The 25,206-nt window shown below is 37.8% G+C and overlaps 2 protein-coding genes across 7 annotated transcripts in view; one reads left to right on the top strand and one right to left on the bottom strand.

The window, feature by feature from the left end:
* Positions 1-2,532: 2,532 nt before the first annotated feature.
* Positions 2,533-16,222, bottom strand: LOC121293391 (V-type proton ATPase subunit E 1-like). Its single transcript, XM_041216424.1, has 9 exons — positions 15,921-16,222; positions 12,571-12,636; positions 10,375-10,484; positions 9,977-10,043; positions 8,246-8,335; positions 7,487-7,555; positions 4,943-5,037; positions 3,686-3,773; positions 2,533-3,102 (listed from the first exon to the last, which is right to left on the bottom strand). Exons 1-9 carry the CDS (start codon positions 15,951-15,953, stop codon positions 3,040-3,042), a joined length of 681 nt encoding a protein of 226 aa, XP_041072358.1. The 5' UTR covers positions 15,954-16,222; the 3' UTR covers positions 2,533-3,039.
* A 187-nt stretch (positions 16,223-16,409) lies between these two features.
* The window catches only part of bcl2l13 (BCL2 like 13), a 32,421-nt gene continuing 23,624 nt past the window's right edge, over positions 16,410-25,206 (top strand). For 2 of the 6 annotated variants that reach the window (XM_041215808.1, XM_041215810.1), the window contains exons 1-4: positions 17,418-17,617; positions 17,758-17,898; positions 18,635-18,739; positions 20,782-20,938. In XM_041215808.1, the coding sequence (XP_041071742.1) occupies positions 17,614-17,617; positions 17,758-17,898; positions 18,635-18,739; positions 20,782-20,938 (407 nt within the window). In that variant the 5' untranslated portion in view covers positions 17,418-17,613. Of the gene's footprint in view, positions 16,517-16,752; positions 16,873-17,366; positions 17,389-17,417; positions 17,618-17,757; positions 17,899-18,634; positions 18,740-20,781; positions 20,939-25,206 lie in introns of those variants that run through there. The other 4 variants (XM_041215806.1, XM_041215805.1, XM_041215807.1 and 1 more) reach the window with 4 other exon arrangements.

Here is a 25,206-nt window from a genome sequence, read left to right on the forward strand (position 1 = left end):
CGCCTGACTTGTGGCTTGTAGATGGTGAACAGGCTTTGGGGAGTTGGGAGATGAGTTACTAATCACAGGATTCCTAGCCTTACCTGCTCTTGCAGCCACAGTATTTATATGGCCAGTCCAGTTCAGTTTCTGGTCAATGGTAATCCCAGGATGTTGATACTGGGGGATTCAGTGATGGTAATGCCATTGAACATCAAGGGCAATAGTCAGATTCTCTCTTGTTGGAGATGGTCATTCCTGACGCTTGTGTGCCCAGAGCTGAAGTCCTGTTGGATCTGTCCTGCCCATGGGGACAGGAAATACCCAGGGATGATGAGTGATGGTGGGACATTATCTGTAAGATATGATTCTGTGAGGATGACTATGTCAGGCTGTTGCTTGTCTGTCTCTGAGACAGCTCTGCCAATTTTATTCTTAGGGAGGACTTTGCAGGGTTGACATTGCCGTTGTCATTTCCGGTGCCTAGATCGATGCCGGGTGGTCCATCTGGTTTCCTTTTTTGTGAATTTGTAGCAGTTTGATACAACTGAGTGGCTTGCTTCTGGGTCTGGAGTTACGTGTAGTCCTGGTGGAAATTAGTGAACCAGATGGGTTTGTACAACAATGGTTTCATGGTCATAAACAGATTTTTTATTGAATTCCACTATCTGCTGTGGTGGGATTCGAACCCAGGTCCCCAGAGCATCACCCTGGGTCTCTGGGTTACTAGTCCAGCGACAATGCCACCACCATCGCCTCCCCTTTAGTCCTGAGAAAACAGGAAATCCACAGGGCTTTAAACATTGGTCCTGAATACAAAGCAAATCTATAATAAACATAATTGTATATAGGGCTATGGGGAGAGAGCAGGGCAGTGGTATTAGTTTAGGATAGCTTTGAGAAGTATCCAATACAAACATGGTAGGCTATCATTGTAATGAGAAATGTTTATAAGTCATTGTGTATCCCTGTACCAGGGAGTGAAATGTAAGTGCCTGTCACTTTATTTCATGTTTCAATTGGTTCTAAGTTTTATCCTGCATTCGCACACTAGTAAATTGTTGATGTATATTATGAATACACAGTTACCTATTTCACATCATTAATACACCTGATCTGTAATGATATTCAGACTATTGAAACTTTCCCTTGTATAGTCTGATATTAACCAAAGACCATGTAATTAGTGTAACATACACAAAAATACAAACAATTGGAATACACAAATTTAGTGACATATCAATGGGAAACCGAAAAGGCCTCACTTTGTTCAGAGAGGTGCTGGCAGGTTCTGGTACTAGCATGTGCCAAGTTGCCATTACTAACCCTATTGAAATGTAAAGATCTAGCTATAGAAAGTTGATGTGTTTAATATGGCCTTTGGATTGCTACCTGAAATAAAACTTCAAGCAGAAGAACCTTGCAATAAAAAGTTTATTACCCTTGTAACTTGAGCTGTGGTTAATTATCCCACAAGTTAAGAGTTTTGAAACCTCAGCAAGTATTCCCAATGCACAGCTTACTCAAACAAGCTGCAACTCAACATTTGCACAGGACTTGCAGTTTAAATTTGGGTTATTACTAGTGAAGTACAAACACCGTTTTTGGATTGTAGGATAGGGGCTCACACTTGAACTTGGATTCTTCCATTGCCCTTAATGCAAAAAGATGCTTCTTTGGATCATTATTATTAAGCTATTTTGACTAGGCCCATTGAATAGGTGAAAAATTCAGTAGTATCTTAATTTCTTAACTGTCCTGCTGTGCAGATAGACGTGACCTGACTGCCATCATTGTTATCTTTCAGTAGTCGTCTTCAGCAACAAATAATTACCCTGCTGTTTTCCACAATAGTCCAAACAATTGCAAATTTATTCTTTACTGTATCCCCACCTCACTAATCAGCAATTGACCAGCTCTAGGGCTAGTTATCATGCAATAAAGTTGAAGAAGTCAGTACAGAAATGGTTGTTGGTTTACTCTGTCATCTATACTGCACTACTGCATCATGTGACTATAGCCTTGTAACTGCAGAACTATTCCCATCCACTGACATTCTGATCAGAGTGGATTAAGATTTCTTCAGTCCATCCTTTAAAATCCCACAAGTCATAGCAATTTAGGTCCTACTTTGAAGAAATGCAAATGTTGAAAATGGCCAGTTAAATTTCAAAACTAAAATCCTTTTCATATACAGTGAAATACCAACAATCCCATCTTTTAACAAGCACAGTAAAATAAACGAACAGCAGTTTTATAAAGAAATAGGAACAGCTAACAAACTCAAGCAAAATACAGCACAAATGAAATATTCGGGGAAGCAGTATTGTTTAAAGTGTGCTAATGGGAAAGGAGAAAGCATATGGCAGTGTCAACTTCAAAAGCATCTCTGATATCATGTGGCTATTCTTTTGGGGCCTGAGATTACCATAAGTCAGATGAAAAATGATAAATGGAGCATTACATTAAATACAAATGTTCAAATAATTGAAGATAATAAAACTGCAATCTTGAAATGATTGCCCAATCAAAATAAAAATATAATAAGCAAGATTCAGGATCCAGCAAGTGATGTTTATTTCAGAACCATTTATACATATACAGTACCTGAAACACAAAATGACCATTTCAAGTTAATTAAATAGTACAAGATTGACAAATCAGCAACACTGGATGCAACGTATTTTCTACAGATTTCACTACTGGTCTATATTTTGGGAAATTGCCTGTCTTCTGCAATGATTGATGCCAAAGCAAAATGTAACTGAAGCTTTGTTCACATTTGAGAACAGATTAATATATACAAAGAAATACAACTGATGTTGTGACTCCAATAATCTGGGGTTACTCAATAAACCCAGTGATCTCCCAATGCCTTTTAGCAATTTCCCTTAGCCAACAGGTACAGAAACTTACCAAATGAAGCAGTTTCAAACACACTTAGATTTAACAACACAGAAGAGCAGTACAATGGATATTTTTCTTTAAATATAGGTCTGTAACTTTTACATCTTTTCACTATATTCTGTGTGCCTGGATAGTAGGTCTAAAGCACAGCATTTAGTCCAAGAACTTCCGGTTTTGATTGGCGCCAAACAAAGCCACTCGGATTTCTGGCATCATCTGAAAGACAGATGAAACATTAGTGTTAGTATTTCTGTGGTAATGAGCTACTTTACAATCAGCACAGACACATTCTAATGTGATCTTCACATTAAGTGGCTCAGTAGCAATCCACACTCAAACCTGGAATTCAGCAGGTTTACATTCCCCACCCCCTCTGAAAGGCAGCCATGTTCCAACCCAAGTGCTAAGAAATATCTCATTAGGACTTCAGAAGCAAACACGAATGCAAGAGAGTGAGCAAGCAAAAGTAACAATCAGAATAAGAACTCTGGTTATTTTTACTTTCCAGGACAGGAACTCTTGAGGCTCTGTCGTGCTTTCACTGCAACTTAATAGAGATCTGACTGGGAACAAACTAGTTGGGAGTGTACTAGTATGAGTTTGTGTGGCTCAACACATTACTGAGTACATTAGAAACACTGAACCAGAGAAGCACTCAAAAGGACATACTGTATTGTAAAGGCTACACAAAAAAAAGGACAAACAGGATCAGCAACTTGTTTCAAGTAAATGTTTGTCATTATATTATAAGCCTAAAAATCACTTCATTTTCATAGAGCTTCATGAACAATTTCCTTACCTGCTGTGCAATGAGGTCCAATCTACTCTCCAAAGTATTAGAAACCTTTATTTTTCCAGTAGAATTATACATCTCAACACCTCCAGCACTGTTTGAAGAGAAAAGAAACAACATTCTTGAATCAGTTTCCTAGTGACCAACTTTTCTAAAACAAAAGTCCCTACAGCCTGTATCAGCTAATTAATGAGCAAAAGCAGAAGGTACACCTAGAATAATTTGCATGTGACAGACCAGTCAGCCTAACATCTGTTGTCAGGAAATTACTACACAGTCTATAATTAAGGATAATAAATACATTAACAGGAAGGCTTATGTTATTTTCTTTTTAAACGGCATGGTCAGTATTTTGCACAGGACTGTATTCTAATCCAGATTACACTCACAGCTGTCAGTAGGTCACAAACTTTCTCCAGAGGTAGGAACAGGCGGACCAGTTTGAATTTCCATATGCTGCAATGGAATACTCTGTTGCTGAGCAGCATTACATCTGGAAGCCCAAATCCTGTTTGACAGTAAGAATACAACTTGCTTCTTACCAATCTAGGGTTAGGAATCCAGCAAGTTATAATGGGAGATACTGAGCTGCTGAAACTTTCACTTGAGATATTCCTGGGATGAATAGATTATCTTATGAGGAAAGGTTAGACAAGTTGGGCCTGTATCCATTAGAGTTTGGAAGAATGACAGGTGACCTTATTGAAACATACAAGGTTCTGAGGGGTTTTGACAGAGTGGATACTGAGCAGATGATTCCCCTTGTGGAAGAGACTAGAACTAGGAGACACAGATGAAAAATATGGCACCTCCCATTTAAGATGGAGATGAGGAGAAATGTTTTCTGAGGCTCATTGGTCTGTGGAATTCTCTTCCCCCATAAGCACTGGAGGCTGGGTCATTGAATATTTTTTAAAGCTGAATTAGACAGATTCTTGGTCGACAAGGGAGTCAAAGATTATAGGAGAAAGTGGAGTTGAGGACACAATCAGATCAGCCATGATCTTATCAAGTGGCAGAGCAGGCTCGAGGGGCTGAATGACCTACTCCTGCTTGTAATTTGTATGTTTGTATATGAACTTAAAGTTTGGAATATTCATGAGTACATTAGATTACAGCGTGGATATTATTGAATCAAAACAAGGTTTGACTAATTCCCATTTTTGCTAACACATTTTTCTGCTAAAAATACTACCAAGAATGGATGGAAATGAACTGAATCCAAGTATCTTCAATAAAGAGAAAAGCTTCTTAGATACTTACATGTCTTCAGGTAGAAAGTTTTCCTGGTCAATGTGAACATCAATATCCTTACTCACACTGTTCTTGTAAATGGGAACATTCTTGTTGATGGAGGTCTGTTTGGAAATCAAAGAAGTGAAAATACACACAGATTTGTGGCACTGTTCATATTCAGAGAAAATGTTGTTCTAAAGTGACAGAGGTAGCATTGCATACAGCTCCTTCACAGCAAGGTGGCACAATTACACCACAACAAGTATATATAGACTGTTTCATTACAAAATGTTGAACATTGGAATTTATAATGGCCTGGATTTTGCCACCAGCAGAAAAGCAAGGACCTTACCACTGACCTCGAAGGAAGCAGCCCATAAATAGCTAGCAATTTTTGGTGTGGGTTTATCTTATCCCGACAGCAGTTTAAAATCTGGCAACAAGTTAATTGGATGTCTTAGCGTGCAACCCCAGTGAAATCAGCAAGTAAGGAAACACAGTAAACCAGCAAGTTAAAACTATCGAATCCCTTCACTTTAAATTTAAATTTCAAATAGTAAAATAAATGATTATGATTGCTTATTTTGGCTTCTATCTTGATCCAAGCATTAAAAAAATTGTTTTATGGGGAATTTATTCAGAGAAATCTGATATTTCACAGAATTAAAAAGCATCTTTACAGTGCCATGGAATACGTTTAGAATAAGTTATGAAGTTAGCTGTTAAAAACCCTGTTGCACCTCATGCAACAATGTGTAATTTTTAAATGTGTTTAGAGACTAACAGCGTCAGAATTTTCATCAAATTACACTCGGGAATACAGTGTGGGAACCTGTATGACATCCCTTTGGAGGGGTTTAGGCTCACCTATAGCAATTACTGGATTTCTATGTTATTATGTAGATTCCCAAAGTTGCTGTCAGCTTCAGTAGAGTAGAGTAATAACTCTACATAGCTACCAACATCACCACAGCAAAATCCAGACCATTGGAAAAAGCCATCCTGAAGTGCAGAGAGGATAATTTAATGCTTTAGAGATAAATATTGATAACATTATCCTGTTTGACCCACTATTTTATGTTGTGCATTCATACTTTTCTTTAAAAATAAAATTACAGACAGTTATTCTCCAAGGACAGAAAACATCCCAGACACAATATCTGAGTGCTTTTAATTGACCTTCCAACAGGAAAATCCAAATGTTCTGGCCTGTAACTTTAAAAGTACACATGCCTGCATTTTAGCATAGCAACACATGCTTTAGCTTCTATAAATGTTCCACTGGTAATAAAACAATTCCTTATTTATCACGAGGAGCTCCATTGGAGACTAAATATACTAAAAATTTCCTGCAAACAGAGTCTAATTGTTAAGTAAACATAATTTCTGGCCAGAATTTAACTGTTTTTGGGAAGTGGGAGAGGGACGAGGAGGAGGAGGAAGAGGAGGAGGAAGAGGTAGAAATGAAAGACGAGACATCAGCAATTTGCAGATTAGAAATTCCTTGTGAATTTCAGAGACCAGATGAGAAGCACTCAGCTAGACACCAGACATTCCTAAAAAAGTGATCACCCATCACATTGCCAAGTGAATCAGAAGTTAAGTGTCTCAACAGAAAAAGTATACTAAGCTGTGTAAATGAGGAGGGGTGCACATCTCCACTGAAGATTTTGAAATTAGATCTCTCCAGAGATAGCAAAGTAATTACAGCTGTGGAGTGAGAGCAAACCAAAAAAAAATCCTGGCCATGATAAATCTTGTTGACAAACATTCTAAAAGTTGTAGGCAAACACATAAGCTGAAAGTAGTGGGAATAGGCCTGTGGAGCTACAACAGGAAATATCATCTTTAGGAAAATACAGAGGGAATGCGAAAACTTGTAATAAAACCAAAAAAAAATGCTGGAAATATTCAGGTCAACTGATCATGAACGGTAATTTCGACCCGAAACATTGATTCTACTTCTCCTTCCACAGAAGCTGCCTGATGTGCTAAATATTTCCAGCATTTTGTTTTTATTTCAAATTTCCATCATCCACAGTATTTTGCTTTTGTATACAGGAAAACTAGTGGGGATAAAGCTCCACATCAAAAATAGAACAGTGTGTTGCTAACACATTCAAATAATATTTTATTCCATCTGTTGAAAAAGATTTGAAATTTGATCTAACACACCACACATGTCTCTTGCTGTAAACATCACAAAAGGGCTACTAGGACATATGGCCACTGTGACAGGACATTCATTTTAAGGTACCACACTAACCCACCCCCACTTTCATAGACTGACAGGTCCATGTACTGTGCTCTCCAGCACTATCATTTTTCAGCCAACTGAGGCAAAATGGACAGTTTGGTAACATTTCTTTTTCTTAGTCAGACTATACTCATAACATGCCAACAGGTGCACGCACACATGCACTGACACACCCATCTCCACTTCATACAAAGGCCATGAAGGATTCTAGGTGAGATATTAGAAGCCATTCGAATTTCAATCACAGATGAAGTAAGTGTGAACATAAAGTCACTTTGGAATGCTAGTCTGGAACTAAACATTCATTATGTTACCTTAACTACTGTAGTGTCTTGTTTGCGGCATCGAATAATCACTGTAGGTTCCAGCAGCTGATAAAAGCCCTAAAGGTTAAAAAAAAACAATTACTATCAATTTATAGGACCACACATTTTACAGTGCAACAGAAAATAGGAATTTGACAAAACCTAGAAAACATCTAAGGCAGTTTTAACTCTCAAATTAGGGAATAGATAATTTACAAGAAACCATGTAAACAGCAGGTTTTACAGATTTTTTAAATTAATTCACAGGATGTGAGCTTTGCTGGCTGGGCCAGTCTTTATTACCCATCCCTAGCTGCCCTTGAGAAAGTGGTGGTGTGCTGCCTTCTTGAACCACTGCAGTCCATGAGGTAATGTAGGTACACCCACAGTGCTGTTAGGGAGGGGGTTCCAGGATTTTGACCCAGCGGCAGTGAAGGATGGCGATATATTTCAACTATTCTGGAGGTAATTTGCCAGCATTTATAAAACATAGTACCATACGTGGTACAAATCTATCTTTCTAATAACCTCTAGCCTGAGAAAACATGGCTCCTACAATCTGTCACACCAAGCAAAGAATGAACCTTTCTCTCCCTCTCTCTTTCTCAAGGCCCTGCCCCTAACAAGAGCAACCAGAAAACTGATTTCAACCTGGAATCTAGTATCATTACTAATGATATCTACATGGGAGTGGATTGTACTTATGCAGTGCAGTGAAGATAAAAAAAACTATAGTTCAGCACATTTATAGTATTATTCCATCCTTACCTGCAGTATCAGTCCATCCAGCAATGTTTGATATCTCGTAGGATCTTTTGTCACTCTACCCAGTCTCTGTCTGGCTTCATTCAACAGATCCTGGAAACCAAATAAAAGCACCCAATAAGAAGGTTCCACATGTCAACCTGGAAATCTAGCAATAGCTGACAATCCATAAATGACCCCAAAGCTCTATGACATTTCACAACATAGGACCAAAGACGTATTAGGGGACATGGCCAACCCCAAAAAGATTTTATTTAAATGATAAAATATTGGATGTGGGCATTGTATTTTTGTTTTTTCAGAAGGAAAAAAATTATATGCACTTTTATCGAAAACTGCTTAGTTACAATTTGAAAATGAACCATTCTTCAGAATCGAAAACTTTTCTTCCATTAGCTGCAGCTACCTGAGAGGAGAGAATATTTTTAATTAGTTTTCCTTTTCTTAAAAAAAAGTTTCTTAATGTAAAAGAAGGGATATGAATCCTGTCCTGTTGAACACTGCATTATTTTGGTCATAAAAACTTAGGAGTAACAACAAGCCATACAGCCTTTCAAGCTTCTCCCCAATTCAATAAGATCATAGCTGATGGTCTACCTCAACTTCATCTTCCAACACTATCCCCTATCCCTTTTAGTATCTAAAAAATCTGTCAATCTCAGTCTTGAATCCATTCGATGACTGAGCATCCACAGCTCCCTTGGGTACAGAACCCCAAATTGTTACAGTCCTTCAACTGAAGAAATTTCTCCTCATTTAAATGTATTATCAAAAAGACTACTATTTAGACTTGAGCCAGAGATTTTTTTTGTAGAATAGTTGCTCACTAGAATAGTTCTTGAGAGATCACAGTGAACCCAAACAGGAGCCCAATTCAAACACTGGTTAGTGACTGGCATAGTCTGAGGATCCGAACAGCAATAGCAACAATAAAACTGCTGCCCCAAATCAGCACAAACAAAGAACTGAAGCTGGGATTTTTCAGTTTGGATGGATTGGTGTCAACAATGCCAAAAGGAAGACATATTACTGTTATTGATTTTGTTCCCATGTATGTATCATGCCTGGTTGAGGAAAGCAAGGTGACCAGCATCCACAAATTTTCCACTGTAAGTCTGTAATCTGGATCCAGGTAGTTCACAAACAAAGCTATACAATTGTCCTTTCTTCTCAATGCAAAGGATACTCTTCCAGTGATACACCAAGACTAATTTCATCGCACAAAGGTAACTACAGGTGAATCTATAAACTACCACTCCATAAAAATATTTAGAAATTCAATTATGCTATAATATCCTTGACTTGCATTGCTCCTTGCAATAGTCTTGCAATATATAGTATGTTACCATAACAAATGTTATTTTTAAACATAGAAACCTATCAGTCTCAATATCTGATAAGAAAAAGTCAGTAAGCTCACTGCTACAACTTCAATTCCCAATAGGTTGACCAACATTAGTTCTACAGTATTGTAATAATGTTCTTCATGGCTTGTGTGAAAATATGCATCAGTTGATAATGACATGGCTTCATTAGAACCACAGAGTCATACTGATGCTATGTGATTGACAGCCAATTGAAAAGGGCATTGCTGAAATGAACTAACTAATCAGTGGCTTGGTGTACGTTATCTTCACACTTCACTAGCAGGAAAAATACTAACAACATGCTTTTCCTGAACTTAAGGCTCTATTAAATTGTATTTTAATTCATTTAATATATTTGCAATCTCACCGAAATCAGATCATCTCTGGCTTTGAGGACCTTCAACCTAGCCTGGTTCAGCAAATTGGACATTTGACTAAAAGCAGAAGGTTACAAAAAAAAAATTAGTCAGCAAGTCAATTCAACCTCGAGAGATTTCAATACACCCATGTTCAGAATCTAAATAAATTGCATGTAGTAGAATATTCAGTACTGTAGACAAAATTTTCCTCAGAAATTAGATGAAAATGATTACATCTTTTATTTTAATTTTCATGTTTTCTAAATAAAATTACATGACAGTTTCTATTTCTTATCTGAATGTGTAAATCTTAATATTGTAAATTAAGAAATATTTCAACAGGGCAATCTGAGAACTACTGAAATATTGACTTCGACTTTTTTTTAAAAAAAAACATAGTACTTGCATTTTCTTCTGCTGTTCAATTTGCTTTTCCTTCTTTTCATAATACTCCATGATCTTCAATCTTTGGGTCTGTACAAGACGGCCCTTTTCAATGTTAAACTCTTCTTCTGCCTGAAAACCAAGGCATTGATTTTTAACATGACTCCAGTATCAAATGAACAAAATAAGTAGGATAGATAGATAACACTATGACTTTACAAACTTAAACTTGTACAGGCAGAGTGAACTCTGTGCACATTACATAAACTATTCTAACATCAGATTGTACATTAAAATAGTTAGTCTCTGCATACAGTAAGGCTCTCCTTGGTATCTGATGGCCTAGGAACAACTGCAGAGACCTCTTCACAGGTCTGACAATGGCACTCAACTATCTGCTAGTTTGAACGATTTCCACCTTACTCTGTAGAAAAGCAACCCGACAAAATTAGACTGGCAGCAAATTCAAGGGAAGAAATCTAAAGCTGCATTCCAACACTTTCGACAGCTTAGTTGGTGAACGCACGTGATGTATAGAACCACAGAGAAATTGCCTACAGATCTGTGCCAAATTGTCAATGCCGTTTCCGCTGAGATTAGCTATTCTAAAGCATTCCAAGCAAGTGAGGCTCCCATCTTCTGAGTGCATTCCAGTAGTGTTGTGAAACTGCTCATCTGAGACACAGCATAGGGTCTGATTGTGATCATCCCCACAATCCCACAGGGTACTAACATTCATGTCTAGACCCTCAAAGATAAGCCAGTCAGGCAAGATATCAGAAGCCTATTTACTTTTGTTTCTCCAATTTAGGAATTGCCTTAAACTAAACACAGGTACATACGATACTGCTCTTCTCGTTGGAAACAAACCACCTTTTTTGACATGGATGTTTTTAGTATTGAACACAGATTTATGTCCAATCACATTTAGAACAGGCACAATGCAAGCTAACAATAAAATTATGTTACAGGCATTACATTTTAAAAAGTGTATTTTAATATTTTATTTTCCTGCTTTCATAGATCGCTAATATATTATGATGTTAACAAACTATATACATCATTTTCCAGATGTTAGCACCACTGGCAATGCCAGCATTTACTGTTCCTCTGTAGGTTACTCTGAGATGGTGATGGGGGACCTTCTTCTTGAACCGAAGTGGTTTGTTGGACCATTTCAGAGGGTCATTGAGAGTCAACCATTATGGTGATTTTCTTTTTTTTTTTAAATGAATGGATCACAGTTTCTCAAACCGCTGTGGGAGGATTTGAATTCATGCTTGCTGGATTATTAGTCCAGCCTCTAGTTTACTAGTTCAGATACATAATCACTACACTATTGCATTGTGAAATTTATTGTTATGTAATGATCAGTTACTTAGTAATGCATTACAAAGAAGCAACAGAACACTGATATTTCACAATCTTCCATTTTGCGTAAATCTGGATGTACATTCCCTAGTTACTATTTGGATAATCTTCTAAATTCTGTTGTATGAAGCTTTTTTGGTATCAGTTCTCATTCTTTAGTGCAATATTCAAGCTTTGAACACAGAATAAGGAACGGCTGAAAACCAACGAGGAGCCTTTAGGCAAGGCAGTATCAGCCACATTTATTTATTGCAATAAATTCTGAGAATGCTCGGAATTAACTAAGAAATAAACATATTAACTTTACTAAATTTGTCATATAGGATCTGTAACCAGTAAAGGCAGTGACTGACTTGAACCTTACTTTTTCTCAGAATTAATAGCACATTAACACGTTTTTTTCTAAACAATACCTTATATTTTATCCAAAAAATATTTTGAGTGCAGAAAAGACAAAAGTGTAGTGAATTGTAAGTACTTTTTGATAGTGTATTCATCTTTAAAAGTGGGAAAGAGACATGCAGCAAAATTAGCAACTTGTTCTACAGCACTTTGTTAACAATTACATTTATAACATAAAAAATATACATTAGTCTATTATTAGATAAGAAAAATGAAATGGAGGAAAAACATGTTTAATGTGACAATTCTAAAAGCAAACTAATTTCTTCAATCCCTATATGGAATTTGTCAAATCTAATTTGCATCAATAATGCTTTACTAAATTATACATAATGCAGAATTATAAATGTGAGTTTGATGTTGTATGCAAAGATTAGATTGAAATAATTCAGATTGCCACAAACTAGAAAAGTAAAAAGAATGACGAAATAAAACAAAATCTCACCTTTGCATCTATTTCTTCCGCTTTTTCATTGGCCTCCTGCTCAATGAAGGCCATCATATGCTTGATCTATAGAAAAAAACAAAGAAAACAATTGCACAGATCTCACCTCGACAATCATATTATTAATCATGAGTTTTCACGCTAGATGTTTTCCTTGGTTCAGCATCAGGTGCTATTTCTTACACACAGGTCTCACACCCCAACAAGTAGGGTCTCTTTGAACCTTTAACTAGCTCTATCATCTTACTCCCTCTGTATCATGACTGGTTTCAGATCAACTAATTCAGTCAAGATTAAGCCACAAGTTCTTTGGGGATTATATAGAACAAAAAGGAATTAAAAACTGCATTTATTTTAGCTGCATTTGACAGTCAGCAAGTCAAAAATTTCCAAGTGGTGTTTGCCCACAAACATACAGCAGCCAGTACAATGCGGTTGAAAGGCATCTTAATCACCAGCCAAGGTGTCGAACTACCAAATTAAACAGCACAGCACCTAAGAAAATGCTTCTTAGGAATAGTAACATAACATATTATGCCAAATTTAAACATATGACTACTGTAATCAGCAAAAAAGTCTATCACAGCCACATTTAATTGTATAGGCCTCATCACTACAATCATTATTCTTACTGCTTATTTCCCACTGTAATGTATAATGTCTACCATAGTGGGTCAATATGTTATCCTGAGAAGCTGGACCATGCAGAACAGGGGAAGATAAAGCTAAGCCTGCTGGATGTATACAGTGCGACACTGGACAAGAAAAGGGATCGACCTGGAAGTGATGTCACCCATGACCAGATAGATTATTAACATTTCTCATTACAGCTCCCACATACAGGCACACAAAAATGATCACTGGGTGATGTACTGGAAGACAAATGGCACTCATGGAACCAAATTACAGATGGAGACAATAGGAAAAAAATTAGCAAGGGAAAAAAATGGTGATTATTTGATTAATCTAAACATAGATTCAACTGACAAAAGTTAGGCTGCACATAGGAACAGGATATTTATTCCAGAGATGTTCCATCAATTACATTAAGGTCAATCTTTGCCTAAACACTAGTTGCCCACCTTTGTTCCGTATTTCCTAATAGCTGTAATAATTCCATTATTATCCTTTTGATGCGGCACAGCTGCTGTCGCTATGCTAATGTTATGTGGATTCTTTATAATGTTAGTTGAAGTGTATTCAGACTTTGTTGTATTACTGTATTACAAAACATACATTTACGTATTCAAATGTACAATATCGACTACCAAACAGAAGTGTTAAATGAAAAGTTGTAGTTAATTGCTGTTAACAGATTTGAAACATTTCAGAATTGTTTGTTTTTGTTTATTATACAGAGCTTTTGGGACAGAATACATTTATAAATAAATAAGCCAACTCATCTGTTTCGTGTTGCTTGTCAAGACAGTTAATAAGGAGAAACTCTTCCTGTGGCAAAAGGGTCAGTATTCAGAAGAGACAGGTGAATGGCATTTTATTTTTGTTTATAAATACAAATTGTGATTGGGATGCGCTGAAAGGATGATGGAAGTAAATTTAATATTTACATTCAAAAGAGAATCGGACAAATACTAGAAGGGAAGGAAATATATACAGGGCTATGGGGAAAAAAGTAAGAGTGGAGATAATGGATAGCTCTACCAAAGAGCCAGTATATGGACAATGGGCTGAATGGCCTCCTGTATTCTATGATTTTCAACCAACACAGTACTTTACAGTCTCAACTGCAAATGGTTTATCCATGTCTTTATTGCATACTCTCCTCTGGAAAAAAAACGTGAAACTCGACACAACTGAATCTATTTCAATTGCTAAATTGTGGGATGGACTCAAAGCTTTTCTGATAAGACAAAAGAGCTCAAGATCAGCCCTAATTTTGTATTGCAACTCTGAATTTTATATGAAGATTAATCTCCTTTTACATGCATTTTCATCCTCGCTTCGGGGAAACAGAGTCTCATCTTGGAAATATCATGTAACACAAGGAGCCTAGCACGATTAACTTTGCCTCCCACACTAGAACAGACAAGACCACAACTCCTTCCAACCAGGTTCACTAGCTGAAACTAGATTCCAACAGGAAAGTACAGTTCTGCTTACTGAAAACTAGTATCTGGCTAAAGTCAAAACAGAGCAAGGAAGACAAGTTACATTCAAAAAATGTGAATATATATAAAATATAAAAATGTTCATAGAAACATATGCCTGGTTCAAAATAATTTAGATTTTCCCATTGTAAAAGCTTGAAAATTAACCAAATGGAATGAAAATGAACAATGGCATTCAGCAAGGTTAAACATTAGCTCAAATTAGAAAATACCAACCTTTTTAACTGTTTAATGTAAACACATTTAGGTTTTTGCTCAACAATATCATACTTAAATCAGCCATTTATTTGCACTAATATAATTTGAGAGAGACTATGTGGCCGTGAAATATACTTTAGACAAAATCTTTTAAACTGTATTGATAAAGATAGAAGGCTGATGACTGAATTATGTTTATGGAGGAGAGCCGGGATTTAGTTTTGAAGTAAAAATAGGAAATGCTGTGAATTTAACTGCATCCAAAGAATAGTTTAACATTTTTACCTAACTTACTGTTACTGGCTCTCCACAAAACGTTAACCTGCCTTTTTAGATGCATTTTTAAAAAAGAATAGTAGTGCCAGTACGTAAGATTTTTAAAATTTCCATCCGTTGTAATATTGCAGCTAGGACAAGAGACCTGCCATTGTTACCAGGTTAACATCCCCACTCCAACCTGCCTCCCATTATAGGTTTAAAATTCACATCTGGATAGTGCTTACTCAAATCGGAAATTTATTCCATACAGATTGACACAAGTCAAGGTTATAATAGCATCTGCGATTGATCTAAAATGTATTGGCTGCACATCAGTGACCAAGTTTTTTCGTTTAACATATCTGCTTACAAAATTCCCGAAATTGCATAATACTTTGCAGGCTGAAAGTGGAAGTCCATTTCCATAACACAGTGCAAAAAAAAAAGGCCAATTCAAATTTTAAAATCATTCAAAACCCCATAAATGTCAAAACGTTACCGTTCTATAACCCCTCCCGTTAACTTCACCGTCTTGCAGGTGAAAACCTATCATTTTTGGGTACAAAATAAAAGGAAAGGATTTGAGATTACAGCTCAATTTTCATTGAGCGCTTTCTTATGAAGAGACACTCGTCATTAACCCTTTTTTCGCAAACCCAGTGCGATCTTGCCAAGAAGGTAAAATTTGAAATGCAGCTCAATCCCTCATCTTTCCTTGCAGCCGGTGCTCCTGTCATCAGGCACATCCACAAGACCCTTCCTTACCTGTTTCTGCACATCAGCGTCGCTCAGCGCCATTGTCGTCGGAGGTTTAATGTGTCTTCGAGGGAGGGAGCAGAGAGAGAGAGCCCCGCAGATATAGAGGGGGGAAGATCAGTGGAGGTGCCCGTGTATTTTGCGAGTTCCCAGGAGCAATGGACTCCTAATGTTAATACCGCTAGTTGGGCGGATGGATAAACAGACACTCACGGCACACGGTACAAAGGCGAACTCTCAGCTGACTGGCAAGCAGTGACCGTCAGCAGCAAACCCTTGTGGCTATAGGTGATCACCTGATCCAGTTTGGAGGCGGGGCCGGGAGACGCAAAGTGTCACGCCCAGGAGCTCACTGCCACCCTCCCCCCCCAGTTTTAAAGTAACACCATGAAACGCCATGTTATGCGCAGGCGCAGTGTTGTCAGTTAAACCGCTGATCCAATTCAAAAAAAGACTAAAAAAAACATGCGGGTGACGACATTCGTGACGCACTGCATGATGGGGATTCAGTACTTCCAGCGGATAATTTACCAGCAAAGATTTTAAGAATACCTTTTTTCTCATCAAAACAGACAGTTTAGTTGCTTGTACAAATGAGCATTCAGGTTGGAGTTTCTTTAAAAATGTTTTTAAATATTTTTTTCTTTAACCCTTGACCTCGAGGCTTTCGGATCGTTCCAACCCGCGGACGCCAAAACTGATTTTCTTCTCTTTTCTGTTTGGAGAATCAGCTATTTTTTTAACGAAAATCTTCAGAAAGCAATATGTCGGAGGCGAAGCCTTCCGAGTCCTGGCGTTTCTTTTTAAATTTTAAATTGAAGCTGTGCCCTTTGACACTTTGCCCCCTTGTGTTGCGGGAGGGGGAGGAGTCAGGTCGTCTCTTTGCCCCCTAAAGATGGTGCGCGTCTAAATAAGGAACTTGTGCTCTAGTTGCAACTGCAGTGGCTCATCCCAAAGCACGGTAAAGTCTGTCCGGTTTACATTTAGGAAAAAAAACACACTATAAGGGAACATAAACCTTGTGTTGGAGAGAGATTGAAGTAGAAGGCGAGAGTCCGTTGAATTAACTAAATATTCAATTTAAGCTTATTAATGGAGAAAGCATCTATGAAATGAAGAGATTGAATGGTGTCCTAATATTTGCAAAATTTCTGCAATTTTTCTCGAATATTTGGAGCTATTTTAATATAATGGACGAGGGAATTGGACGTTAATTTTAATGGTTATGATGTGATGCGCATTTTTAAATTTGCGTGGTAATATTGGATAAATGACACTTAAGTTCATAATTGGTGTAGTGGTTGTTATTAAAACACAATCGCGTCGACTTAATAGTGCATGAGCAGACAGACATCAAGAATCACGTCGTTGGTGACTGACCTCTCCTTTCTACTGATGCCAGGCTTTAGAAGTGCACATGGACATTTGGAGGGGTCGTTGAACAAAGGACATTGAAAGGACTTTGTTCCATTCTGCGGTTTGCCTGCCTTAAAGGACTATGTTAAATGTTTGCGCGTATTTGCAAGTCTTTGGTTATCATAACAATTCGGATTTTAATGTTAAATGCTTTCATCATTTGCTTTTTTGGGTAGGGGTAGAACTTTCGAAGAATGTTCTAACACTTTTCATCATAGAAAAACATTCCGGAACAAAGAGTCCACTTCTCTAAAATGTCAATTTTACTTGTTGGCGTACGAAGTATATGGGTAAAGTTTAGCTAGCACTTAACTTACCAACGTACCAATTTTTAGACTGCAGGTTCTGCTTGTCTGTTTTTGGTTGCTGTTGTTGTAACAATTTTTTTGTTCTCCATCTCCACCCTTGTTCCTGTCCCGGCGTACTACAGTTGCAACTTTTGACAACCATCAAAATAACGTGAAAATGGCTACAGCCATACCTGAAGGCTTTCATTATGAGACCAGATATGTTGTCTTGAACTACTTGGGACTGGTTTCACAAGAAAAGACTCTAGAACAAACAGGAGAAGGTAATTTCAATAACATATTTCAGAGGGTTCCATTTTATAAAACAAATTGCTTAAAGTTTTGTGTGGACTGACTTTTATATTAAATTTATATTTTAAAATGAAATGTTGCCTTATTGATTTACAAGAACAATGCTGTATAATAGTTTAGTGCAATATCCTCTCATATACTTGGCAAATTTTACTTGATTTGTGCTTTGACTGAATATTAAAGAAGCAAATACTTTTTATAGGTTGTACTTTTTGCACTAGAAACAAAAGTTAACTGAGTTTATATTTTTACAAGTAAAAGTAGTTGGGCTCACTTTTACATTGCCTTGATGAATCATTAAAATAGTTTTTAAAAATTAAGCCTTCTGATATGTTTTCTGTAGTCATGCATAACTTGTCTACTCACTTACTGCATGGTTTGTTATGAATTCTGACAACATGTCATAGGCTATCAGTATGAAGTGCACTGCTTTGGAAATGAGAAACTATTGATAGACTGAAAAGAATGTTTTTACAAGATTTAACATAATTTAAATGTTGAAGTGGAATGCTGAAACAATGACATGAAAGTTGGAGGAATCGTTATCATTATTTTTTCATGAAGTTTGAAGGATGGCTGGTTTAATTTACTGGGCTAGTGGAGAGATGAGCTTTAATAGGCCAATTTTCCTTTTCTTGTCCTTCAATTTATGTTGTTACATAACCTCACAGCATAAAATTGGTGATATGCCGCTGACTGCTTTTATAGGGATGCATTCAACAGGAAGGCCTCCTTTGCAGAGCAATGTAGCTGAGAAAATTAAGATGGAAATACAAGAAGAGCTGAAACTCCTGCACGATGAGATAAATAAAGGTTGGTTCAAATGTTAAATGCAGTATATGCTGGTTTGTTATTGATGAGTGTCACCTCTTCAGTACATTAGATAATTGATGCATTTGACTTGAAATGTATCTTATTGCAGTTCGTATTAACTAACTTCATTAATAAGTTAAAAGAATGGGGCTAGCCATTTATGATCCATTAACATTGTAAGGATGCCAGTGTATATTGTGAACTTGGGTATCCTGCAATACTCCTGTATTCTACAGGTGATAGAGGAAACAATACTTCTAGGTGGTTTCTAATGGATATAATGTGAAGCCCGAGTGAAGGATTTATTTTAATTAGCAACATGCTTATTAGTTGGCCTAGATACATGATTATGTTTGTAAGAAAGGCTCTTTATACATGCACACTTGAGCTTCATAAAAAGTAGTTGCTAATTTTGTCTATAGCCATTCCCACTCTTCTGAATTATTTAACACCTGATCTGATGTGAGAAATTTGGAATTATGCATATTTGTTTGGTAGAGGCTATTTCTTTCGAAAGTGTAAATTTCTGATAGGAAGCATTTATGTTCAGTATCTAATTTGGACTTTAAATGTTTTTTATTGTGAAATTGCATTTTAATATCTATGAAATAACTCCTTTAAAAAAAAAACACAAAAATGTAATTCTTTTCTTCATGCAATGGGCTGGATTCTAGTTCCTGGATCCTGTTCCTGATTCTGGTGGAATTCTGGATCAGGAACTTGGAGGTCCTTGTGGCGGAATGCTGAAGGAGATTTTCAAGGAGGGGGCCAGTTAAGAAGAGGCTGCCTAGGACCCCTATCCAGTTAAGGACTGTGAGCTGGCTCCACAGTCAGGAGGGCTAGTGGGGACATCTGAGGCTTTGAGCAGCCGGCAGCCCCACTGGGAAAAGTGGGTGCTATTGCTGTAGATGGGAACCGCAATGGCACTTTAAAATGAAGGCGCCCTCAAGATTTATATATGGAAAAAAATATATTGCAGCTATGGGGAACCTCCGTGGGATGGCCTGCAGCTACGGCTGTGAGCCTTGGAGCCTAGTGAATCTAAGCTGGGCTGCTTTGCAAGATGTCCCTCTGGCCCCTCCAGACTGATGCTAAGAGACTGCCATCATTTCATCTATAGGCTCCAGCTGCTGTCTCAAATCCAGACTGCATGTGACGAATTCCCTCAATTGGTATTTTAATTGGCTTCCTGCTGCTGGCAGGTATGTAGTCGTCAACCCTAGAAGCCACCTCCCTGAAAATAGGCTTTCCGGTGTTCTGCTTCTGCCTCAGCATGAAAATTTTGCCATGTGTCAGGAACTGGTAGTAGGAAAATCATTTTATCGAAAATTACTTGTGCAGAAAATGCAACTCCTTAAATTCTCTTAAATGGGCTTTGCTATACACTTGATGTACCAATTTTGGTGTATCAATTTCCAACTTGGAATATTGTCGCTGTACTATTGGAAAATTTTAAAATCCAACCTGGATGAATTTTGCTAATGTCAAATTTTAAATATAATCAAAAGTATTCTACATTTTGTATTTTTTTGAAATTGTTTCTTCTTTTGCTTCAGTAAAGAAGAAATTGCTTTCTTCAGTCTGTGGAGTGAATACTGTATCCTGTCTTTGGAAAAGTTTTAAGCAATGAGCGGAACGGATATGCCTTTTTATATTGGACAGATCAGAGCAGAAAGGTTTTATGAGATCAGTGGAAGGGAAATACTTGACTTTTTTAATGCTTCTGTTTTGAATTCAGTTTATATAACCTAAAGCCACAACCAATTTGTATGAATATTTTTGTGCTGTGAAATATCAAAAGTCTATTGTTACATTTTGCTTGTTTGACCTTAAAGTTTTGGGATCAAACTTGCAGAGCTTAACAGTACAACATGTATATAAAGTAGCACAGTACTATCGCAAATGTAGGAAAAGCAACATAATACTGTAATATATTTAATCCCATATTAATAACATCCTTTCCATAGAGCAGGAGTTCTGTTTGTTTAACTTCATTTGTTCTAAATTTTTGCTTTTTTTTCCTCTCACCTCTTTCCCTCTAGCCTTTGCCAGTACAGGATTTGAATGTCACACTTCTCCAGTATTTAGTCCAGCAAATCCAGAAAGTTCAATAGAAGATTGTCTGGCCCAGCTTGGAGAAAAGGTAGTCCGGGAGCTTGCTGTGCAACTGCAGGCAGCACTACAAAATATTCTCAACAAGTGAGTTATGTGTTCCTGTTGTTTCCAGCATTGTTAAAATTCTGACTAAGTGGAAAGCACAGACTAGAATCCCATATGAGATACACCCTCTCCTACTTCCAACTCTTCCACCACAACAAACAGAACCACACTTTTTTTGATTCCTTGTAATGGCCGATAAGTAAGCAATTTGTAACTTCAACAACAAAAACAGGTGGATACTGGTTGTGCTGACTTGTTCCTCCTTTGGCAACTTCCTAAAATTTAATTTACTGTCTGTGAAGCTATGTCATTTTGATTTGTAGGTTGGGCTTCTACCTTTTTATGCACCCACTTCATTAGGTTCTGGTTTCTTTGCCCGTTATGGGTATGCAGTCTTTCCAGAGTTTGGTCATACCACCTTGAACTCCTTCCCCCTGGAGAAACAACTGACTTCCACTTGCCTGAAATGACATGACTAAGATTGGAAATAGTAAAATTGCTTCTGTCACAACTCGATTCATCCTATCTAACGTAATGCCTGCAAACATGTAACTCCCTATGCAGTTAGCCCACAACTTGGCAGGAGTTTATGAACATGTAATATTAAGCAGGTTCACAAAATAATTTTCAGGACATTGCCTGAATATTTCAAACTTGAAGCTCAAAATTGTTTGCTGACTTCTTTGATAACAATCTACTGACCTCAGCAGGTTTCTTTTGTGAATATAGCACATTTCTAAGGCATGAACTGCTTGGATTTGCACTAACAGTTTAACCTAGTTGCAATTGGGAGTTGAAGGAGCCTTGAAGGGGGAGGAGAGAGAGGGCAGAATAGGAATATGTGAACCATTTTTATTGTATCATACAAGTTCAAAATCTACAAAAAAACATTTAATAATTGTTTGGAAAAAGTTAAAACTTGCTCTTTATTTAACACAGCTAAGGAGCTTTCAAAGTAGCACTCACTAAGAATAGTCTTTCATAAACAACAGTAGCATTGATATCTGCTTAATTTCTCCTTATGCATTTAGAGCCTGATGTTACACAATTGCTTAATTTCCACAATACTGCACTAGTTTTATTTAGTCTGGTTTTATAAACCATTTGTATTGTGAAAAAGGCTTAAATTATTCTGACAATTTGAGCAAACGGCTGATTGATGCAAGACTGTGTAGGACTGGGCAACGTTCCATGAGTTTGTATGTGAAACCTTCATTTGATACCCACCTACACCTTGGGCCTTATTGCTGTCAGTATGAATAAACATTGATAAACACCTTATTTTTAACGCAGCAACCAGTATAACTAAATGGCCAAAATAATGAATGCAGCTATTGGAGTTGCCTTGCTATATACTGTTTGGAGTTTATAACTTATGTTACATTGGAAAAGTACAAGTTAGAAAGATGAGAATTTGGATAGTGAAGCAAATTCTCCATTACACTTTAGGCTTGTAACATTTTGGTAAGAAATAGGGATGAATTTCCTCAGTGACTTTCCCACTTCGCTGAAGTTAAGGCAGTACAGTGGGAGAAGCTCAACAGAAATTATCTCTGTGTAATTTAGTATATAGCTGTTTTTGTTAAAGTTGTTCAAAGGCAGTAGACACCACCTTTTTAAAAAGAAAAAACACCTTTGATCTGTCTGTCCTTGCAAACTGTCACCCCATATCTTTGGCTGAGTAAATTGAGTTTATATTTTCTGGAATTTAGAAGATTGAGAGGCGATCTCATTGAAACATTCAAGATTCTGAAGAGGCTTGATAGGATAGACGTTGAGAGTGTGTTTCTGCTGGTTCGGGAATCTAAAACACTGGGGCACAGCCTTGGGATAAGGGGCTGATCATTTAGGACTGAGATGAGGAGAAATTACGTCACTCGAAGTGTTGTGAATATTTGGAATTCTCTGCCCCAGGGAGTGGTGAATGCTCCACTGTTGATTAATTTTAAGGCTGGAATAGACAGATTTTTGGTGTCTCAGGAAATCAAGGGATATAGGAAACTGGCGAGAGAGTGGAGCTGATGCCCAAGATCAGCCATGATCATACTAAGTGTGAGAACAGGCTCAACGGACCATATGGTCTACTGCTGCTCCTGTTTTTTGTTGTCTTCTATTTTCCAACCTCCCTTTACTCTCCAAGTACTTAAACATGTTGGCATCTCCTAAACCTGTGCCCATCTTTATCACAATTCCAAATTTGAATCCCTCCAATCAAGTTTTTGCCCCCTGCCACAGTATTGACACTGCCCTTATCAAGGTCACATAATATTTTGTGTGACTGTGTGGTAAACTCCTCATCCTTAACCTAAAATAGTACAGCACAGAAGGAAGCTGTTCAGCTGAGAAACCATGTTGGTTCATTTGAAGTGTAATCCAGTTGGTCCCACACTCAAATCTTTCCTCATATTCCATGTTCTTCCTCAAGTGTTTATCCAGTACCTCTTTGAAAGCTACAATTAAAACTGTTTCCACTACCCTATTGGGCAATGCATCCAAAGCCTATCCACTTGTTGTGTCAAAAGATTTTTTCCTCATGTTGCTTCTGGTTCTTTTGCCAATCACCATAAATCTGTGACCTCTGTCGATCCTGCAGCCATTGAAACACAATTGACCACTCCTCCAATTCCTCTCCATAAAGATCCAGCTGGGTGGACTATCCTTGCCTGGTTCTTTTCTTAGCTAACTAGTGTCATCCGGAGTATACCTGCGATAGTTTCCCTTCCTGCTCCCAAACTGTTTCTCTGAAGTCCCCAAAGATCGGTCCTTTGGAACTCCTATTTTTCTGCTACATGCTGCCTCATGGCTATATAATGTCAGGTTCCACATGTACACTTACAGTATAGGTTAATGTGGGATATATGGTACAGAAACAGGCTATTCAACCCAACTAATTCATGGTGATGTTTATGCTCCACTCAAGCCTCCTCCTCCTCCTTTTAAATCTATCATCGTAACCATGTAGTTGCTTCTCCCTCAAATGCTTGTCTAGCCTCTCCTTAAATGCATCTATACTATTTGCTTCAACCACTCCCTCTGGTAGCGAGTTCTACATTCTTGCCACTCTTTGACTAAAAAAGTTGCTTCTGAATTCCCTATTGGATTTCTTGGTGACCATCTTATGTTGATGGCCCCTAGTTAGGCTTTTCCTCACAAGAGGAAAATTCTCTCTGTATGAAAACCTCACCCTTTCTTCAAGAGAAAAGAGATCCAGCATGTTAACCCTTTCTAGATATGTATATCCGTGCATTTCTGGTATTATCATTGTAAATCTCTGCACCTGCTTCAGTACCTCAATATAATTTTTATAATATGGTGACCAGAACTGCATGCAGTACTCTTAGTCTGGTTTAACCAAAGTTTATCATACCTTCTCTGTTTCTTGATTATGCCCTTCTAGAAATAAAGGCTAGTGCTTGGTGTGTTTTTTTTATGGCCTTGCTAACCTGTGGTGCAACTTTGTGATTGATGTATCTATGCTCCAATCCCTTTGGTTGCTCTAATCCACTAGACGTGCACCTTCCAACTGATAGATTAATTTCCTATTCTTCCTGTCAGAATGTGTTACTTCTCTTTTATGTGTTCAACTTCACTTGATAACTATTCGCCCATTCTGAAAGTTTTGTACTGTGATTTGTTACAATCCTCCTCAGTATTGACTGTTATCCCCCTGCACCCAATTTGGTGTCATCTGCAAATTTAGAAATTGATTCCAAGTCCAAATCATTAATGTGAACAGCAGTGGTCCCAACGCTGATCCATGTGGAATCCCCCTCCCCCTCTCTCGTCGTTGTCCTCCTCCTCCTCCTCCTCCGATCCACACTGGCTGTCCAACTGCTCCCCCAAAGGAGTCAGAGTTGCTGTGGCAACATACATTTGTTGTAGCTAGAGCTATGGATAGAGATGATAGAGACTTCAATTTCTTATCATCACATGGCTGACTAGGAATCTCTGCTGCTCTTGTTGCCTGCCATTACCATATTCTGGAAGGATTTACAAGTTGATACTCAACCTGTTTGGCCACGTTATGAACACACCTTCCTTGGCCATCAAGTCCCGGGCCAGAATTTTTGGCTCGGCAGGCGGGGCCACTCACCGAGGCATAAAATGACATGGGATGACATTGGGTGTGCATCCTGATGTCACCGCACATCATTTAGATTGTCAGTTCGGCAGGTGCGCAGCCAAGTCAGCTGTGTGGCCGCCGAGCTGTCAAAGGCCTATTAAGGCTTGTTTGAAAACTAATTAAACTAATACACTGAGCTGCCCGTCCAACCTTAAGGTTGGTGGGCAGGCGAAGAGCCCACACA

Source organism: Carcharodon carcharias, chromosome 21 (assembly GCF_017639515.1).
Source record: "Carcharodon carcharias isolate sCarCar2 chromosome 21, sCarCar2.pri, whole genome shotgun sequence".
Taxonomy (NCBI): domain Eukaryota; kingdom Metazoa; phylum Chordata; class Chondrichthyes; order Lamniformes; family Lamnidae; genus Carcharodon; species Carcharodon carcharias.

Coding starts and splice junctions, on each gene's coding strand:
- LOC121293391 (XM_041216424.1), bottom strand. CDS start 15,953: ATGGCGCTGAGCGACGCTGATGTGCAGAAACAG. Junction 12,637..15,920: donor ACGCTGATGTGCAGAAACAG/GTAAGGAAGGGT, acceptor TTTTTTCTATAG/ATCAAGCATATGATGGCCTT. Junction 5,038..7,486: donor AAGACACTACAGTAGTTAAG/GTAACATAATGA, acceptor ATTTCCAAACAG/ACCTCCATCAACAAGAATGT.